Raw genomic sequence first — 21193 nt, 5'->3', positions numbered from 1 at the left:
TGAGATTCCAGACACTTTTTAGCTCAACCTGATTTTTATGTGGTGCTGGGATCTGAACTCAGGTCCTCATGTTCATGCCGTGAGCTCCTTACCACTAACAATCAACAGCCCCAGGAAGTCTACTCTTCTGCACACTGGAAGGAAGGCTATGGACGTGTCAGGGGAGTGAGGGGCAGATGTGCAGCAACCAGTGTCTCCAAGGGACTTCTGCCTTATTTTAGTAAATACTGTCTTGTTGTTTGTGTTTTGGACTAGGTAATAAGTTATCACACTGTCCACGGGTGCAGGGAAATACAGAAGCAGCAGATGGCAGCTAGTTTTCTGGAGGATTTAGGAAGGGGCTGCTGATTGAACTGACTGCCCGATTATTCTAAGCTGCTCACAGAAATCCCCCCACTGCCCCTGCTGACTCAGTCCAGAGAAAGGCGCTTTCGATGGGACTTGCTGCCAGAGTGCCGGGCTGGCTTTCGTAGCACTGCCCGATGGATTTCCAGTACAGGCTTTCCTCTCACCCCTCCTGCTCTTCTCCCCTAGTTGCCCACAGTCTCCTGCAGTAGCTGTCTGTAGTCTGTGCGCTCGGCCCTCCTTGCTCCAGGCCTCTGCAGACACATCTGTAGGGCAGGGTCATGTCCGTGCCTTAAGGGTCCTTTCATCTTTTCTCAAGAAGAGAAAACAACCAAACTTTCCCCACTCTGGAGAGTAGTTCCTTGTGTGTTTGTTTTTGAGGCAAGGTTTCATATACCCTTGGCTGGTCTCAAACTGGCTATGTCACAGATGACTTTGAATTCTTGATCTGCTACCTTCTCTTAGGTGTGATCACAGGTATGTGTGCAGCCACTAGGGTCCCAGAACACTCTGCATTTGTATTTAATGTTGGTGTAGTTACAAGTTCACATACCTCTCTTCCTGCCAAGCCATGTGTTTCTGTTTGGAAGTGACCCACATTTTTTTTTTCTTTTGCCCTGTCCTAGCATAGTGGGTAATTGTGTAACATTGAGTCTCTGTGAGTCTCTCGTTTTTCTGGGGTAATTAATCACTCCCTCTTGTACTGTACCTTCAATAGAAGGTACCTTTAGACTGTTGTCATTGGACCCAGAGCATCAGCATGGCTTGGAAGCTTGTTTGAAATGCAGAGTTTTAGGGCCCACTTCAGCTGTCCTGAATTGGATATAGTGGTTCTGTTTGTTTGTTTGTTTGTTTTTGTTTGTTTGTTTGAGACAGGGTTTGTTTGTGAGTAGCCCAGGCTGTCCTGGAACGCAGAGATCTGTCTGCCACCGCCTCCCAGGTGCTGGGACTAAAAGCCTGCTCCACCACCTCCTGGCTGATCTAGTGATGCTTATGTGCTATGTACTGGAAGCCCTGGCACTCTGCTCCTAAGTAAGCATAAGTGTGTCTGTTTTCCCTCTCTAGAGGGCAAGCTTCTGAAGCATCTGAACATCTTTGCTGCCTCTTGTCCTTCAAATGTTTCAAATGCTCAGGAGTGTTTGCTGAATCACCCCACAGAGCTGAGGCGGTCTGTCTGTGATGTTCCGTCAGTCAGCCTACTAGCCAAATACATTCACTGTGCATGGCGCTTGGCTGGGTGTGTGAGGCAACACGCTATGAATGAGAGTACCCTTTGTCTTTGGTGTTTATAGATCAGTGGCAAAGATACTCTCCGACTCACTTTTAGATAAGACAGAGTGTGATAAATTCTATGATGTGGAGTTGTAACTAGAAACCTGCAAGAAACCAAAAGGATGACACCTACTTAAAATATAGAAGGTTTCGTGGGAAAGAATGGTATGTGATTGGTACATTGCAGGACCAAGAGATCTTAGACAGATAAGGTGGGAAGAGACTTTCTGGGCTGAGGGAGGGAGGCCTCAAGGGCCCAGGCATGAAAATAGCATCAGGCCTTTTCAAGTATGCCCATCTTAGAGGAGTCAGGTGGAGAGTGAGATGGAAGCCAGTTGTGCACATGAGGTCTCATTATGAGGACTCTGGACCGATAAGAAATAGCTTCTTAGCACTTGATGTTGGTCTAGTCAGATGCAGTGATTGCTGACAACTCTGCCTTCCTCCCTCCCCTCGCCTCCCCTGTCGGTTATGGGTGGTAAAAGGTAGTAGTAGGCTTCCAAAAGACTGGGAATAGGCTTGAATGTCTTAACCTGCTCTTCTCGTGGAATGTGACCCCACATCTCATTGCTAACTCTCAGCAACTCGCCCTGCCTTGATGAGTTCCTACCCAGTGGGGTCAAAAAGCAGAAAGACCGAAGCTTCATCAATAGTTTGGAATATTCCTTCTATCTTTTATTTTATTTTATTTTATTTTATGTTATCTTATCTTATTTGTTTGAGATGGAGTTTCTCTGTGTAGTCCTGGCTATCCTGGCACTCAGTCTGTAGACCAGGCTTCAAACTCAGAGATCCCCCTGCCTCTGCTACCTCCTGAGTGCTGGGAATTAAAGATGTGGGCCACCATGGCCCCAGCCCCTTTTTGGTTCGATGTACTTTAAAACACTGCCAAAACCTCAGGCTGAACCTAGTGTATTTGAAAATGCTTGCCATCAGTTTCCCAGCCCGGTGGGTTTGTAAGGGCTAGTCTCAGTTCTGCTTCTGGCGAGCTGGACAAGGTTATTCTGTTAGTGTTCTCGCCTGGTGGGCAGATAGATCACCAACATTTGAAGAAAAAGAGCCCCCCCTCCCTTCCTTGACAGTTTCTTATATACTAGCCTATTAGAAGCTCATCTGAACAAAGGTGTAGCTCACTTATTTCTTCAGGACTGATTGTATTGGTAACCTTGAAATCAAGCCTGGCCCTTTGCCACGCCTGCTGAAGTTTCAGGTGGTGCTGGAGAGCAGCACTTCCTAAGGTGTGCCACCTGTAACTGCCACTTTGTGAGGTCCCACCAGTCTGAGCTGAAGGGGCAAATTAAAAAGATGATTTACTAACAATTTTATTACCTATCTCAGATGCAGGAGGTTTTGTTTTTTTGTTTTTTTGTTTTTTTGTTTTTTAATGAAGCAAGCTTTAGGATTAATTAAATACACTCATATATGAGCCACATGTTACAGGCCTTCCAATGTAGGCAGAATATTCAGCCTGGATGGAGGGATATTCATAAGGGCTAACACAACATGTGCTGGAGGCTTGTACCAGTGGCACACAGAGGAGAGCACTGCCTGCCTAGAAATCACAGGAGGCCTCAGTGTGTCTTAGTGTATCTTCAAAGGTCTCAGTGTATCTTCAAAGCTGAGGAATAATTCACTAGACAGAAACCTGGGAGCTAAAGATCCAAGCAAGGATTCAGACATTTTGTGCAATTGCCAGCAGCCTAAAGGAGAGGTATGAAGGTGGATGGAACCAAGTGAAACAGACAGCGTAGATTGGGTTTGGGCAAAATAGTGGGAATTGACATGAGCAGACACAATTACACACTGAGTGTACTCATCCAGAAACTTCTTCTAATTTGCCAAAATAGATTGAAGGGTGAAAGCCTGGCCACCTGAGTTCCATCACTGGGACACTTCTGGTGGGGGTGATTGCTGGGAGCTGGAATTGTGGGTGGTTGTGAGCCACCTAACATGAGTGCTGGGAGCTTCGGCCTCTGGAAGTATAGCAAGTGCCCTTAACCACTAAGCCATTTCTCCAGTCTTTCTTTCTTTTACTTCATTCGGGTCTTACTAGGTTACTCAGGTTGGCCTTTACCTGTTAGGCCCAAGTAACTCTCCTGCCTCATCCTGTGTATCAGGAAGTACAGGTGGTCACCACCAGTCAGCTCCTCCTCTTCGTCTCTCATTTAAAAACAGTGCTGTCAGTGGAATCTTAGCAGGCGTGGCGCTTAAGATTGGCTTTTTTCCATAGGGCATAATGCCTTAGAAGTTCATCCGAACTGAGTGTGTTGACAGCTTTTTTCTTTCATATTTCTGAGTAGCAATGCATTTACGATAGTTTGTTTAATCATTTAGTCACTAAAGGATGTTTTCATTTTTGACTGTTACAAATAAAGCTGTGGACCTTATATAAAAGATCATACATGAGTTTTGGATTTGGGTTTTTTTTTGTTTTGTTTTTCTTTGTTTTTTTTTTTTGTTTGTTTTTGTTTTTCGATGAATGTCCTGAGTACAGAGGCTGCTGTGTATGGTGTTTGTGTAGAAGAATCACCAACTTATTTTCCAAAGGGGCTGTACCTAGCAAGCACTGACATACATGCAGAATGAGTACTTTGATATATCAACTAAAATTTATGTGTCAGTAGACTATGGTGCCCATTTGGCCAAACACCAGTGCTGGAAAATACTTTTAGTGTAATTAATATTTTAACCAGCTGGGCGATGGTGGCACACGCCTTTAATCCTAGCTCTTGGGAGGCAGAAACAGGTAGATCTCTGAGATTGCGGCCAGCCTGGTGCTCTACAGAGTTAAGTTCCAGGTCAGCCAAGGCTACACAAAAAAACCCTGTCTTGTGAAAAAAAATTTAATCAATAAACTACATACAGATAATTACCTTTCAATAATGTAGGTGGCCTCATTTGATCAGTTTAAAGCTTTGTTTTTTGATTTTTAAAATTATTTGTATCTGTGTATATCTGCATTCGAGTGTAGCACTCAGAGCAGCTGGTAGAGGTCATGAGATCTCTGGAAGCTGGATACAGATGGTTGTGAATCCACCTGACGTGGGTGCTGGGAGCCAAACTCAGGCCTTTATAAGAACAATACAAGCTCTTAACCACTGAATTCTCTCTCCAGCCCCCAGTCTCAAGTTTTAAGAGAAAAACTTGAAGCTTCCCAACGAAGCTGTGTTGCCTGAAGATTGCAGAGAGCTGGAGGCATAGCTCAGTTACAGAGTGTCTCTTTAATGCGTGTAAGTTCACAGGTTCAATTCCCAGTACAGCACAAGGACAAAAAGTACATTGTAGGCTTGGGCCAAATGGTAGGAGTGCTGCCTAACATGCGGGTTCAGTCCTCAGCAGGGAAGGGAGGGGCAGGAATTACAAGATAGAACTGTACCTGAGTGTCTTGCCTGTTGCCTGCCATCCATATTCACTCAATACTGTAACATTAAGAAAAGAAACTGATAGGAGTAGAGGGATGGCTGGAGGTTGAATGTGTACTGCTCGCGCCGAGGACCAGAGTTCAGCTCCCAGCATGATGGCTCTAGCCTCGATGGGCACCGATATTTATGTGTGCACACACACACACACACACACACACGCACGTGCACACACACAGTTAAAAGAGAAGGCTAATGACAGAACTGACTGTGGTGACACATGCCTATAATCCTAGTGCTTGGGAGACTGAAGCAGGAGGATTACTGTGAGTTGAAGGCAGCCTGGGCTAAAGTTGTAGGCCAGCTAGGACTATATAGCAAGATCCTGTCTCAGAGAGTAGAGGCATGAGGCATGGTGGCGATACTTATAACCCTAGCACTAGGGAGGCTGAAGTCCACATAGGCCTCAGTTACATAGCAAGTTCAAGGCCAGCTTGGGCCACATGAGACTGTTTAACAAAAAGGCAGGTCCTGGGGATTAAACGCCTTGATTTCAGGCCCAGTTTTTCTGCATTCTACAAAGGAGGGAACATTTTGTGTCTAGTCAGCGTTGAATTCCACAGACTACAAATAGTTTTTGCTGATTTAGCTAAGAGAGTCCATGAACATCGGCCGGAAATCAGGAGTAATTTGGTTAGGGGTATTGCTTTGTCTTTAGCAGAGCACATGTGGATTTATTAAGGGAAGCGTGGAGAGGAGCTAAGGGAGGAGTTCCCAGGGCTGAGGGTTTTAATTAAGAATTGCCACTTCCTCTTTTCTGGAGGACTTGCTCACTTCCTTCTTGGTATTTGTTCCCTGTGACTCTAGAGCAAACATGTTCTGTAAAAGGTCAGATGGTAACTGTTTTTGGTTTGTGGGCAGTCAGTCACTCACAGCTACTGAACTTTGTCAGTTTGCAGAGTGCCTGTGCAGTGTGTACAAGATCACAGGTTCATTCCTAGTACCACACAGGAAAAGAAACAAAAGTATGAACATAATTTGGACCATATCTGGACACTAACATTTGAATTTCAGCTGGGCGGTGGTGGCGCATGCCTTTAATCCCAGCACTTGGAAGGCAGAGGCAGGTGGATTTCTGAGTTCGAGGCCAGCCTGGTCTACAGAGTGAGTTCCAGGACAGCCAGGGCTATACAGAGAAACCCTGTCTCGAAAAACCAAAATAAATAAATAAATTAAATAAAGAATAAAATAAAATTTGAATAAAATAAAATTCAAAATTTGAATTTTTCCACTTTGGTATCTAGTATTACCAAAGTCAGCATTAACAGAGCTGTTAGCCCACCATGGTGAGGAGAGTGTGGCAAAGCACAGTTCCTCACCTTATGGTACACAGGAAGCAGAAATTGGAAGAGGAAGGGGCCCGGACAAGACACTGTCCCTAGGAATACACTCCTGTGCACACTTCCTCAGCTAGGCCTTCCCAGATAGCACGGTGAGCATAGGACCAAGGCTTGAGCACACAAGCCATGGGCCATACTTCATGTCCAGATCTCAGTTAGCATCCTAAGATATCACACTTTTAGTTTTTACTCCTAGTCATTTAAAAGTGCAAAACTGTTCTTTACTCACAGGCCATACCGAGACAGGAGACAGGACAGACTTTTTGACCCTCAGGACATAGTTTGACAACTTCTCCATGAAAAATAACTTTCATTAAACATTTTAGTTTCTTTATCGAGCAATGCTCTGAGTTGTTTTAAATGCTTTGCAGATGTTAGCTAACTTAATCCTCATGACAACCCCTGAGAAAGGTACTATTTTCACTGTTTTACAAAAGAATTAAGGCACACAGAGTAGCTACGTGGCAGGAACTAGATTTGAAGCTGGTAGTTTGCCTCCAGAGCTGGTTTGTTGTTGATGATGATGTTTTGAGACAGGGCCTTGCTATGTAGCTCTGGCTGCTGTTTGACCAGGTGGACCTCAAACGTGCTGGGATTAAAGGTTTGTGTCATTGTGCCCATTCAAAGTACCTGTTCTTATCTACCACGATGTGCTGCTTTTCCTAAAAAGTCTTTTTCTTTTTTCTTTTTCTTTTTCTTTTTTTTTTTTTTTTTGGTTTTTCGAGACAGGGTTTCTCTGTGTAGCCCTGGCTGTCCTGGAACTCACTCTGTAGACCAGGCTGGCCTCGAACTCAGAAATCCACCTGCCTCTGCCTCCCAAGTGCTGGGATTAAAGGCGTGCGCCACCACTGCCCGGCCCTAAAAAGTCTTATATTTACCTCTTTCTAGCTTACATTTGAAGTTTAATCTATCCATGCAGCTTCTCACATGTACTGAATCACATGTGTGCGTGTGTCTCCCCTGGAGATGGAGCCCCTGTACCGCTGAGCTATGTCATTAGCTTCTTTCCTTTTATTTTGACATGGCTGGCCTTGAACTCACTCTGTATCCCAAAACACACTTGGTCTTGCCATCTTCCTGCTTCACACTTCGAAATACTGAGATTACAGGCCTCTGCCATCTGGCTAAGCTTCATTTTTTTCTTATTCATTTATTTATTTATTCATTCACTTTACAGCCTGATCAAAGTACCAGTCCCTCCTCTCCTCCCAGCCCCATCCTCAGCCTACCTATGTTGCCAGGATGATTTTAAACTCTTGGGCTCAAGTTATCCTTACAGCCTTCTAAAGACGTAGCTGAGGGGCTGGAGAGATGGCTCAGAGATTAAGAGCCCTTCCAGAGGTCCTGAGTTCAGTTCCCAGCAACCACATGGTGGCTCACAACCATCTGGAATGAGATCTGATGCCCTCTTCTGGTGTGTGTCTGAAGACAGCGACAGTGTACTCACATTAAATAATGAATGAATGAATGAATGAATGAATGAATGAATGAAAGTTGAGTCTACAGATGTCTGTCACCATACCTAGTTCTTGATGTTTGTTTGTTTGTTTGTTTGTTTTTACTTGACTTTGATTATATAAGCCAGGCTGGTTTTGAACTTGTGGCAATCCTCTTGTCTCAGCCTCCCGAGCCCTAGAATTACAGGTGCACACCACAAAATACTAGCTTCATGCCTAGATCTTTGCAGTTCCCCATCTCCCATATTTTGAAATGAGGTCCTGTAGCTTTAGCTGGCCTCAGACTTGCTGTGTGCCCAAGGGCAGCCTTGAACTCCTGATCCTCCTACCTTCACCTCTCAGGCTAACATTGAATTCTGGGCCTGTGCCACCATGCCCTGGTGAGGGTACTTCTTCATATTACAGATTCAGTCTTACATACCAACTTCAAAACCTGTATGACTCAATGCCTCAGAAGAATTATGGGCAGCTGTTTGTCAAGCACTGTCAGCATCTCTTGTGTCTGCCTTAAAAGCTCAGTCTTACCCCACATCAGCCCCAGGGGTATTTATAACTCTACATCAGTGAGGCGCCTACCATGTTTTACTCATGTTCCTTGTGAGCTCATTCAAAGTAGAAGCAATAGTATCAAGATGTTTCTGTTCTGAGAGTCTCCCTTGCTTCCCCCAGGAACACCTGTCTCCTAACCCAGATTCTGCGGTTCTGTCTTTCCAATCTAAATATGCAGCTGGCTGAATATTGAGCTGCAGTTGCCTGTAATAGGAAACACGATTTGCTGTGTGGACCACAGGACCTAATAGATACTAAGATACCACTGGGGCAGAGCTAGGAATGTTGTTTCCTTATCTTTCCAAGAAAGAAAAAGGGAAGGTTTATGTGTGTAAAAACAAATCTTCTGGAGACAACCAGGAGCTCCAGCGGCCTGGTAGCTCTTGTTTGCTCACGGCCTCCAACTGTACTGACGAGGGAGGCACCTCCAGCGGGGTTCAGGCCTCTCAACTCCACATGTACACCAGACTGTAGGCTGCACAAACATCATCTATGTGTACGTACTTGCAGCCACTTTGCAAAGTATGTAGATGCCTTCATTTCAGAATATGAGCTTTTCCAAATTTGTGCTAGGGTACCATATTATGGGGAGGGGGGTGCTGGCCCAGTTAAGTCTTGTTACATTACAGTTGAAGACTGAGTCTCAGGGGCAAAGGAGATTTATTCAGAGCACACAGAAAGGTGACAATTGCTTGGAAACTCCTGCAGTTGGAATATATCACATTTTTATTTCCTAGGAAGGGCACAGAGCAAGAGCCTAGCAAACATTTTGGCTTTATTTTAGTTGAGCAGAATTTCACTATTGTAGCTTTGACTGGCCTGAAACTCTTTGTAAATCAGGCTTGCCTGGAGGCAATCCTCCTGTCTCTCTACCTCCCTGGTGTTGAGATTAAAGACATGCCACCACACCTGGCTTTACTTGTTACTTCTTGAGTCAGTGTCTTTTGGACTGTGTGTGTGTGTATGTGTGTGTGTGTGGGGGGGTTGTTTATGACAAGGTCTCTCCATGTGGCTTCAGCTAGCCTAGAACTCAATATGTAGACCAGGTTGGCCTCAAACTCAGAGATCTGCCCTCCTTTGCCTTCCAAATACTGGAACTAAAGATGTGCACCACCACTCCTGGCTCCTGGATTTTTTGAGACAGGATCTTACTATATAGCTGAAACTATTTCTGGAATGTACTACATGTATAGTCCACTCTGGCCTCAAACTTAAAACCCTCCTTCCAGCTTGGTGATGTAGCTCAGTGGTAGAGTACTTGCCTGGCATGTACAGGGCCCAAGGTTCAATCCCCAATACCAGAAGAAAAAAATACCTTAAAGATATTTAGTAATTAGCTCTTGCCTATCACAGCTGCTGACAGGAACACAGACAGGACTTAAAGATACATAGAATGCTTCTGAATGCTTGATCCTCTTAGCAGCTTCTAAGAAAAAGACATCAACTGCAACTGGAAAGTCCAAACCACTTCTAACAAAACCACAGCAGGCGCTCATGCTGCTTGGCTTATACAGAGAGTGGACACAGAGCCTCTGTCCGAGTGAAGCCCTGCTGTCATCTACCCTGACGACTGAGCCCCGAGAGCCTCCAGTTTCCATACTTGTCAATCAATATCTGTTTGGAAATTTAGAGCAAATGATGGAGTCACACAAAAGAGAGTGAGATCGGGGTCTAAAAATCACTGGGCAGCTGTGTGTGTGCGCGCACTGTAGCTCTGGGCAGCTGTGTGTGTGCACGCGCTGTAGCTCTGGGCAGCTGTGTGTGTGCACGCGCTGTAGCTCTGCTAGGCATAGTCTTGGAGATCACAAACATGCGGTAGTGCGCTCCTGTGAGCTGTGAGGATTTCAGGGGCAAGCCTGTAATCCCGCACTTGAGAGGCAGAGATGAAAGGGTCAGGAGTCCAAGGCCAGCCTTGGCTCTAGGAGATTTTGTCACACACACACACACACACACACACACACAAACCTGGTGAAACAAAGCACATACGAACTCTGCCTCTCTGATAAATAAATATCAAAGAGCAAGGCTGAAAGCAACGGCATGCATAATCAAGGCTAGAGTGCTTGCCTGGCACAAGAGAGACTCTGAGTTCAGTCACCAATACAAAAACAAAAACCTGTTTCGACTAAAGACTCTGCCTGGTGATCAGAATCTTTAAATCTAACACTTGGGATTTTGAGGGAAAAGGATAGTTTTGTTTTTTTAGTTTTGGGGAATGTTTTTGTTTGTTTGTTTTGTTTTTCCTGTTCAATATAGGTACACTATGGTGCATGTTCAAATACAAACATACAAATACATAGACAGGGGTGTGGATTTACTCTGGAAGAGAAGAAAATAGAGGAAAGGCTGGTTGATAGAATACTTGTGCAAGCTCAACCTTGCATTTGATCCCCAGCATCCTCATAAAAGCCAGCGTGACAACACATCCCTGTCATTTCAGTGCAGGGGAAGCAGAGACAGGGTGCTCCTTGGAGCTTGCTGGCTAGCTAGGCTAACTGGATGGATCTATGAGCTCCAGGTTCAGTAAAAGAGATTATGTCAAAAAGTAGTGAATTTGAAAGACACTCAACATCAACATGTACACACACACACACACAAACATGCACACGTACACATACATGAACAATACACAGTGATTAAGGAAGACACTGAATATCGACCTCTGGCTTCCACACACCTTAATGAACATGCACACAGCACTAGAAAAGGAGGAATCTATCAAGGGAATGGCATGAGAAGTTGGCAAGATGGCTCACCCTCAGATGCTTATAACACAAGACGGACCACCTGAGCGTGATCCTCAAAACCCAAGGTGGAAAGAGAACAGGTTCCTGAAGTTGTCCTCTGACCTCCACACCCGCACTGTGGCATGTATGTCCCAGCACTCACACAGAATGATAAAGTAGAATGAACCAGCAAGGAAGTGGTGTAAGGGGCGGGGGAGAACTCTGAATGAAATGTCTGCTATGCAGTCACGAGGGCCTAGGTGGAATCTTCAGTCCTCACATATAAGCCAGGAGTCTCAGCACATCTAAAACCTGTGCTAGGGTGCAGAGGAAGGAGATCCCAGGGTCTTGGCCACCAGCCTAGACACAGCAGCAAGTTTCAGATTCAGTCTTAAAAAAGCAGATGGAGCACAATCTATGTAAACATCCAATGTCAACCTCTGGTTTCCACATGCACAAGCATGGTCAAACACACCTGAACAAACACATATATATTACATACATACCCACACATAAAAAGAAAAATAAAATACTATGAAAATACCTTTCCAGAACTTTTTTTTTTTTTTTTTTTAAGATTTATTTATTTGATGTAGGTAAGTACACTGTAGCTGTCTTCAGACAAACCAGAAGAGGGCATCAGATCTCATTACAGATGGTCATGAGCCACAATGTGGTTTCTGGGAATTGAACTCAGGACCTCTGGAAGAGCAGTCAGTGCTCTTAACCACTGAGCCAACTCTCCAGCCCCAAAAAGGGTTTGGTTTGTTTGTTTTTTTTTTTTGTTTGTTTGTTTTGTTTTTTTTTCCAGAATTTAAAATAAAGCAGAGAATGCACAAGAGAAACCAGCACCAAGGTACAGAGCCCGAAACTTCAGAACTCCAGAAACAGAGAAAGTCTAAAACTTCCAGAAAGAATGGCTGCTCACTCAGGGTTAGTGTTCAGACAGCTGTAAGAATATGCCAAAGCAGGCTGGGGCAGGGGCTCAGTGTTTACAAGTACTGGCTCTTCTCTGAGAGGATCCAGGTTCACTTCCCAGCCAACTACATGGCTGCTTACAGCTGTAGTTCCAGTTTTGGGGGATCAGACAGCTTCATACAAACATATATACAGGCAAAACACCAATGCACATGAAACAAAAATAAATTTGCCAGGTAGTAGCGGTGCAAACTTTTAATCCCAGTACTTGAGAGGCAGAGGCAGGCCTGGTCTACAGATCCTGTTTGAGGACAACCAAGGTGTCAAAACTCTGTCTTGAAAAAATGAACAAACAAAAGAAAGAAAGCTCCAAAGCAACAAACTAGAAGCAAAAATAACTGATATTAGGGACTGGAAAGATGGCACGGTGTTAAGAGCACTTGCTCTTCCAGAAGACCTCAGCTCAGTTCCCAGCACTACCTACACTGGGCAGCTCACAACCAACCACCTATAACTCCAGGGGATCTGATGTCTTCTTCTGACCCCACAGGCACCTGCACACACATACACACACAGATAAAAATGTTAAAGTTGGGCAGTGGTGGTACATGCCTTTAATCCCAGTACTCTAGAGGCAGAGTCAGGAGTGAGTTCCAGGACAGCGAGAGCTACACAGAGAAATTCTGTCTCAGAAAAAAAAAAAAAAAAAAAAAAAGAATTGAATATTTTTAAAAATTTTAAAATAGCCCAGTAGAAGCCGGGCAGTGGTGGCACACACCTTTGATCGAAACACTCAGGAGGCAGAGGGAGGCAAACCTCTCTGAGTTCAAGTTCCAGGCCAACTAGGGCTACATAGCGAGACCCTCACTCAAAAATAAATAGGACTAGAAAGATGACTCAGTAGCTAAAAGGATATTGGAGAAAGAAATGACCTCTGACCCTTTGTACTATCAAACACATGACCTCTGACCCTTTGGACCAGCCTGTCTGTAGCATAGGCCCTTCTGCCAGGGTTATTTTCCCAGACACCATGTGAGCTGCTTGCTGTGTTCTAAATCCTTTCCCCACACCCCTTCAAGTCAGGTCTAATTTTTCTCTCCATTTCTTGTCATTTTTTTTTGTGGTTTTTGTTTTTTGAGTTTTTTTGTCTCTTAATAAATCTGTCTTTTAACAAACCCAGAGTTCCTGGCCAGGCAGTGGTGGCGAACGCATTTAATTCCAGCACTTGGGAGGCAGAGGCAAGAGGATTTCTGAGTTCGAGGCCAGCCTGGTCTACAGAGTGAGTTCCAGGACAGCCAGGGCTACACAGAGAAACCCTGTCTCGAAAAACCAAATCAAAACAAACAAACAAACAAACAAACAAAAAACAAACCTGGAGTTCCAATAAAGTGCTGAAGCAACATGTGTCTGAGAAAATGGGAGGGGTTGCACTGTAAATAAAAGCTGGTACTTGTCGAATTCAGGCTTACTTTTGCTTACTGTCTTTACACCACATCTCTTCCACCATCACTGAGTGTATTAGGTTTTAAATGTGCAGAGTCTCTGTGATGAACCTTGTTTGTCCTTCATCCCTGGGATGTCTTCCATGTCATTGCCATGAGCAGAGGATTGGGCTTTTCTATCAGTGTTCCTCAATATTTGTCCTTGTATTCTCTTTGGCCCACAGATCGGGGACCACAAATTCAGTGCTCACCGGATCGTCTTAGCGGCCTCCATCCCGTACTTCCACGCTATGTTTACGAATGACATGATGGAGTGCAAGCAGGATGAGATTGTAATGCAGGGGATGGACCCAAGGTACTGACCCACTGTCATGCTTCTGTGGCCAGACATCCCCCCCCTCCCCATTATGCTTCCCGAGGCCAGCCTTCTCACCCCCACGCCCCTGCTGCCATTATTCCCATGGCCAGATTCAGCCTGAGCCTTGGACCATATGAGGGCCTGCAGTAGAGCACAGCTGTGGTGGAGCAGCTCCACACACTGTGGGGAGTTAGCAGAGGCGAGCGCCCCGGTCAGTGTGAGGTCGGGTGAAATGAAGGAGATTCGCTGGTTTGACAGAGTCTTGTGTAGCCCAGACTAGCCCCACACTCAACTAGAAATCCTCCTGGCTATATAGCCTGCTGGTATTGGAATTATACATGTGTGCGGTCATACCTTCCTTGTGGGAGTTTTGATGGTGTTTTTACTCCATTATTAAAGTAACACATTTAATTCATAGAATCCAATATTTTTTAAACTAGGGTTGGGTGCCAGTATAGTAAATATATTTATTACTGTCTGCATTTCCGGGCTGGAAGAATAGTTTTTCCAGTAAACGTTGTAACACATTTTTATCAGTCTAGAACTACCTGAGTACTCAAGTGCCTCACTGGGCAGCGTCCATGGTGTGCACCGCTCAGGGTAGAAGCAGTGATATGTAGCTGGGAGTAACAGTAATATGAGGGAAGCAGAGCAGGATGGGGTGTATAGCTCAGTTGTTCAAGTGCTTGCCTAGCATACTCGAAGCCGTGAGTTCAATCCCCAGCAGAGCATAAATAGAGTGTGGTAGCATACACCTGTAATCCTAGCACTCAAGAGGTGGAGGCAGGAAGGTAAGGAGTTCAAAAGTCACCTTTGGTTACATAGTGAGTTTGAGGCCAGCCTGTGCTACAAGACCTATTTTTTTTTTTTTTTAAAGAAAGAATCTTTGAGGATATAGTACACACCTTTAATCCCAGCACTTAGGAGGCAGTGTCAGGCAGATCTCTGTGAGTTTGAGGCCAGCCTTGTCTATATACTCTTAGACAGTCAAGGCTAAAAGACGAGATCCTGTTGAAAACAAACAAGCAAAACAAAGGAAGGAAAAAGAAGGGGGAGGGAAGAAGGAGAAGTAAAAGTTAGCAGAGGGTGGTGATGTGGTCAGGAAAATGGGAAGAATGAGTTTTCTGGAGGAACAGCCATCCAAAGAGAGGAGCAGCCCAGCAGAAGGTGAGAGTGAGCTCAGAGGGCTGGACACAGTGAGAGAGTCCAGAGCTCCACGGCTGGAATTCTGATTTCATTCTCCATGGGAAACAAATACAAAGTCAAAACCACAAAGTTAGAAATCTCTCCCTAAACATTTACTCCCAAATTAAAAAATGTCTAATGACAATATTTATAATGGCAGTAGTCATGGTGCCTGATAATAAAAGCCAATAAATTAGAACATATTTTAGTATTATTATACAGCAACCACCACAAAACAGTGACCTGAAGCTAGCGTAGCACAATGAGAATGGGATCAGTAAAACACTTCACAACTCTGTCCACATTAATCACATGTATGGATGAACAGAGATGCAAAACTAGAAAGACCGCCACCATTAACCTTTTCAATAGAGAGGTTGTAAATGATTGTTTCTTTTATTAGGAGTCTGAAAAAAAAAATACATGTGGACAGTTATTCACTTGTTTGTTTTGAGGCAGGTTCTCACTATTTAAACCTGACTGGCCTGCCTCTGACTCCTAAGAACTGGGTTAAAGGTGTGCACCACCACACCTGGCTAGAATGAATCTTTGGCTGTGATGAAATAGTAATTCCATTTAAAATATTCTCAATAAAGTAGATTTTGTTTGTTTGAGATGTCTTACTCGTAGCCTAGGCTGGACCTTGAACCTGAGATTCTCCTGTCTTAAACTCACAGGATGTGCTGCCATGTTCAACTCAGCTAACCAGATTTTCAGAAAGGATTTGTTTATTTGTGCGTGTGTGACTGTGTGAGTGTATGCACACATGTGGGTGTGCAGGTGAGTGTGCCTATGACCGACACCCATGGATGCCAGAAGAGGGTATCAGATTCCTAGGAGCCAGGACTGCAGGCATTTGTGGGACACTCACTTGCTACATGGGTGCTGGGATCCAAACTCAGTCCTCATGATCACACAGTAGGCACTTGTAGCCAGAGTCATTTTTCCAGCTTCAAAGGAATTTTTGAACATGGCTCATCTTTCTTCAGGTAGTTTCTTGGTGTTCTACTGCTGTGAAGAGACACCACGGCTATGACAACTCTTAATGAAAGAAAGCATTTAATTGAGGCTTATAACAGCATCAGTGGTTTAGTCCATTATCATCACGGCAGGAGCACGGTGGCCCACAGGCAGGCATGCTGCTGGAGAAGGAGCTGAGAGTTTCACATCCTTCCAGGTCGGCAGGCAGCAGAAAGAGAGACACTGGGGCTGGCTTGAGTTTTTAAAACCCCAAAGCCCACCAGCACTTACTCCAAAAAGGCCACCCCTCCTACTCCCTCTCAAGTAGTGCCACTCCCGATGACCAAGCATTCAAATATATGAGCCTTTGGGGGCCATTCTTACTCAAACCACTGTAGATAGTCATGGATAGTCATGTCTGTTCAGTTAGGACCAAGTGACCTGTGGGCTAAGACTCACCTCTGAAGAGCTTCTCATGCTTTCCTCTCCCTTCTAGCGCCCTGGAGGCTCTCATCAACTTTGCTTATAACGGCAACCTTGCTATCGACCAGCAAAATGTGCAGTCACTGCTGATGGGGGCAAGCTTCCTGCAGCTGCAGAGCATCAAAGATGCGTGCTGCACTTTCCTCCGAGAAAGGTGAGCAAAGCAGATGGTGGGGCTGTGCTCTGTTCTGGAATCCCTGCTGTCTTGCTGAGCCAACGGTGTGGGTGTGTCTGGAGTGTTTGAACAATGAGCTGGGAGTTCCTCTGTAGAGGTGGCATTTCTTGGGATCAGTCCTGTGCAGGACCCAACTGTTTGGGCACTTACGTAGACACTTGTGGCATGACATAGACCCTTTGAGGCTGTCCCTTTTCAGGCTGGCCCTCAGTTCATTTAGCTAATTTTCCCCTCTTTTATTCCTTAATTTTAAATTTAATTTTTTTGAGAATTTCTTATGTATTTACATCAGTTTTCATCCCTCTCCTCCTGTGCTCCCCAGCTCCCTCTCCTCTTCTCCCTTGCTCCCCAAGTCCCTCTCAAATGATGACTTCTTTTTCTTTTATCATCTGTGCGTGTATATGTATGTATATATGTGTGTGTGTGTGTGTATGTATGTGTGTATATGTATTTGTGTATGTGTGTCTGTCTGTATATGTGTGTGTATATATGTGTGTGTTTATGTATGTATGTGAATGTATGTCTGCGTATGTGTGTGTATATATGTATGTGTGTATATGTATGTATTTGTGTATGTGTGTCTGTATGTCTGTATATGTGTGTGTATATATGTGTGTGTTTATATATGTATGTGAATGTATGTCTGTGTATGTGTGTGTATATATGTATGTGTGTATATGTATGTATGTGTGTATATGTGTGTGTATATCTGTGTATATGTATGTGTGTATATGTATGTATGTGTGTATATGTATGTATGTGTGTATATGTATGTATGTGTGTATATGTATGTATGTGTGTGTATATGTATGTCTGTATGTGTGTATATGTACGTATGTGTGTATGTATATGTGTATATGTGTGTGTGTTTAAATACAGTCTGTTGTGTCCATTTACTGTTGCTCATAACTTAGCTAATTTCTCACCAAACTACCTTACTGATTTACTTGGCGCTCCCGAACTGTTCCATAGTCACCTCTGTGTTTGTCTAGATTCTTAGCCCTCATGAGTTCCTTGACCTTTTTATACCGCAGCTCATTCAGAGCCCACCCGTATGTCTGTCCACTGGAGGCCGTCATTGTGAGGTCTTAGGAGGATGGCCATGGATTATGCTATTTCTGCTTCCTGGCAAATGGGTTCTCCTGTGACCTTTTAACTGATCAGATAAGCTCTTCCTTCCCTTTAGGGGACAGTGCTCTGTCATGAGCTAAAGGCCATTTAATCACCAGAGATGTGGAGGTGAAAGTTAGGGCTGGCCACACACAGGCATGGGAATCCCAGAAGAGCTCCTCTGTGCGTATGATGTTCTTCCAAGCCCAGTCTCCATGCTTAGCCTGATGATCAGTGTTCCTTCCACCTCAGCCCTGTCAAGAACATCATCCTCTCAGAGCTGACCTCCCCTCCCCCACCCCACTCCTACCCACTGAGACTGTTTATGGCTCTTACAAGGTATCCACCTCCTACCTATTTGATGCCCATGGGCATCACTGAGCACTGTCATGTGCACACTGGCACATAACCATGGCAGTGATGCCTCAAATGTAGAGGTATACTTCAGCTAGCTGCAGGGCAAATGGTTTCACCTTGAGGCCCTGGCTCTGTGTTAAGTGTTACAGATGGAAACCTTGTAATTAGTGACAGCTCCAGGGCCAGGCTTGTCCCTGCCTTAGGATACCCTCTAGATCAGGCTGGAGGAATGCATGCGCGGGCGCACACACATTTGGAAAATGGCTTGCAGATGCAATGGTTGCTGCCAGTTGCCATTCCTTACACTTTCATCAGTGGACAACAGTGCCACCTAGAGGCTCTTGAGGTCATTGCTGCAACACCAGTCTTGTCTATCATAAGGCACTTTTTCTTCAAGACGCTGAACAGCTGGAGGAGGTCACACACATCCTTAGTCCCAGCATCCAGAAGCAGGTGGAGCTAGATGAGGCCAACTTGACCTACGTATCACCTCCAGGCTACATAGACCCTAACTCAAAGGACAACAAAGATGCCCAACAGTTCCTTTTCTTTCTTAGATAGGTCACACCACGTGATACAGGCAAGCCTTAAGTTCATGACAGTCCTCCTCCCTCCACCTCCCACATGCTGAGATTATAGGAGCATGCCACCTCATCTGGCAGAAACCATTTCCTTTGTTTAGACCAGTGCAGTTGGTGCCTGAGTGAGTGCTAAGCAGAACCCTGACAGTTTGGGTCTGCCTTCAGTATCTTCCCATTGGTTACTGCCCAGGCCCAGGCACCAGCCCTACTTCACTGTCGCCTTTCTCCCTGCCATAAGGCTGGCCTACCGTCTGATTTTTCGCCAGCGATTACTATTTCCGTTCCTTCAGCCTGGCTGTAGGGTGTGTGAGATTTGTCAGCTCCCATCTTCCATGTACATTTGAGGACAAGTGTGGGCTTCCTTGCTTGAAGGTTTGGTTGCCAGTATCTTGAGTAAAGTGGTTTTGGGCATGAGAGCACAGCGATGCAGTGGCAGCATATTCTGAGCCTGTCTGGCCTACCTGCTCTTCTGCCTGTTGCCTCCCCCGCCCCCAACTCAGAGGTTGCAGTTGATTTTCTTTTCTTTTCATCTTTCTTTTTTTGTTGTTTGTTTGTTTGTTTGTTTGTTTTGACTTGTGGCCCTTTTCCCAGAATGCAGATATATGGGTTTTCCCAGCCTGCAAATAGATGGGCCTCCTGGTGTTTAGATACTGGAGTCATTTTCTGCAACTCTTCTCCCAGAACTGGGTTGTTTTGGGTAGTTTCTTTCCCCCTCAAGGTTCTGGGGAGCCAAGCCTAAGGCCTTGTACATGGTATGCATGCTCTACCATTGGGCTTCACCACCAGCCTTCAGCTAGACTGAAAATCAAACGCACCAGTGAAACAGGTCGGCAACTTAGTTCATATCCCTGGCCTGTCTGCAGCAGTGCATCACGACACCCACACAGTCTCCTTACGGACAGTGAGCAGAGGGCTGTGGGAGGAGCTAGTGAAAGACAAAGGTCTCTGCTCCTTCCTCTCCCCATCCTGTGAGGCCATGCCCTTCCATTCCCATCCTAGATCTCACAGGTTGCCTTTCTGTCCTCCCTCCTGTGGGGCTGGTAGCACAGCTCACTTGGGAAGGCATGATTGGTGCTCCATGTTAGATCAAGCTGATCAAAGCACGTGCAGAAGTCCTAACCCTCAGAGAGTGGGGAGGAGAATAGTCAGCACACGGCCACCCTCGCCCCGTCTGTGGTGCTGGGTTGATGGGGCCTCAGTGAGGCACCTGCTGTGGAAGCCCAGGCTTACCCTCCTTGCCTTACACCAGCTTAATGTCTCTTAAGTGACGCATCTCCTCTGCCCCTTGCTCCACACTGCCTTGTCTCTGATGCGATGTATAGTGGTTTTGTTTCCTTGGCCTTGGGGAACTCGCTGAGGAGCCAGATATGGTCACATATGCCTGTCATTGGAACACTCAGGAGGCTGAAGCAAGAGGATGCCTCAAGTTTGAGGCCACTTCTTAGACTACATAGTGAGTTCCAGGACAGCCAAGACAATAGAGGGATACAGAAAAGTAAAACTTGGAAAATTTGATCCCTCAGAGTCTACTCTGTCACAAAGACTCCAGAATCGTGCTGGGTTAGTTTGAGAGTAAGAAAGCAAAAGCAGCCAGGCGGTGGTGGCGCACGCCTTTAATCCCAGCAGTTGGGAGGCAGAGGCAGGCGGATTTCTGAGTTCGAGCCAGCCTGGTCTACAGAGTGAGTTCCAGGACAGCCAGGACTAAACAGAGAAACCCTGTCTCGAAAAACAAAAAAAAGAGAGAGAGAGAGAGAGAGAGAGAGAGAGAGAGAGAGAGAGAGAGAGAGAGAGAGAAAGAAAGCAAATGTAACAGAAGCTTAGATAGCATCCAGCATCATGCCAGGCACTGTGCTGAGTAATTCTGCCTGCACTCATTTTGTTTGCTGTGTGTGTGTGTGTGTGTGTCTGGGTGTGTGTGTGTGTATGTCTGGATGTGTTTTGTTTTCATGCATGTACATGTGTGTGTTTACACATGTGCTACATTGCACATATGGAGATCAGAAGACAGCTTATGGAAGTTGGTTCTCTCCTCCCATTGTGTGAGTGCCAGAGATTGAGCTGAGGTTGTTGTCTGGCTTTGCAACAGGCTCCGTTATCTACTATCTCACTGGCCTGAAAAATGCTACTTTTTAATATTTATTTATTTATTTATTTATTTATTTATTTATTTATTTGGTTGGTTGGTTGGTTTTGGTTTTGGTTTTGGTTTTGGTTTTGGTTTTGGTTTTGGTTTTGGTTTTTCGAGACAGGGTTTCTCTACATAGCTCTGGCTGTCCTGGAACTCACTCTGTAGACCAGACTGGCCTTGAACTCAGAAATCCGCCTGCCTCTGCCTCCCAAGTGCTGGGATTAAAGGCGTGCGCCACCACTGCCCTGCCCTTAAATTTTATTTTTAATTGTATCTTTGGTTGTGTGCTTGCTGATGCTATTTTTTTTTTTTTTTTTGGCGAGGGGCATGCATGCCATGCAAATGAGTGGAGGTCAAAGAGCAGCTTTCTGGAGTGGATGGAGTCTCA

At 45.1% G+C, this 21193-nt stretch overlaps 1 protein-coding gene across 3 annotated transcripts in view; it reads left to right on the top strand.

Annotated features, from left to right (window-relative positions):
• The window catches only part of Klhl18 (kelch like family member 18), a 60091-nt gene that overhangs the window by 16898 nt on the left and 22000 nt on the right, over nt 1-21193 (top strand). For 2 of the 3 annotated variants that reach the window (XM_034483762.2, XM_034483763.2), the window contains exons 2-3: nt 13693-13823; nt 16468-16608. In XM_034483762.2, coding sequence (XP_034339653.1) covers nt 13693-13823; nt 16468-16608 — 272 coding nt within the window. The remainder of the gene's footprint in view (nt 1-13692; nt 13824-16467; nt 16609-21193) is intronic. The other variant, XM_076917462.1, reaches the window with a different exon arrangement.

The sequence above is a fragment of the Arvicanthis niloticus genome, chromosome 21 (genome assembly GCF_011762505.2).
Source record: "Arvicanthis niloticus isolate mArvNil1 chromosome 21, mArvNil1.pat.X, whole genome shotgun sequence".
NCBI classification, from domain to species: Eukaryota; Metazoa; Chordata; class Mammalia; order Rodentia; family Muridae; genus Arvicanthis; species Arvicanthis niloticus.
Note: the sequence above shows the minus strand (reverse complement) of the source record. Positions and strands in the feature narration are given on the sequence as shown.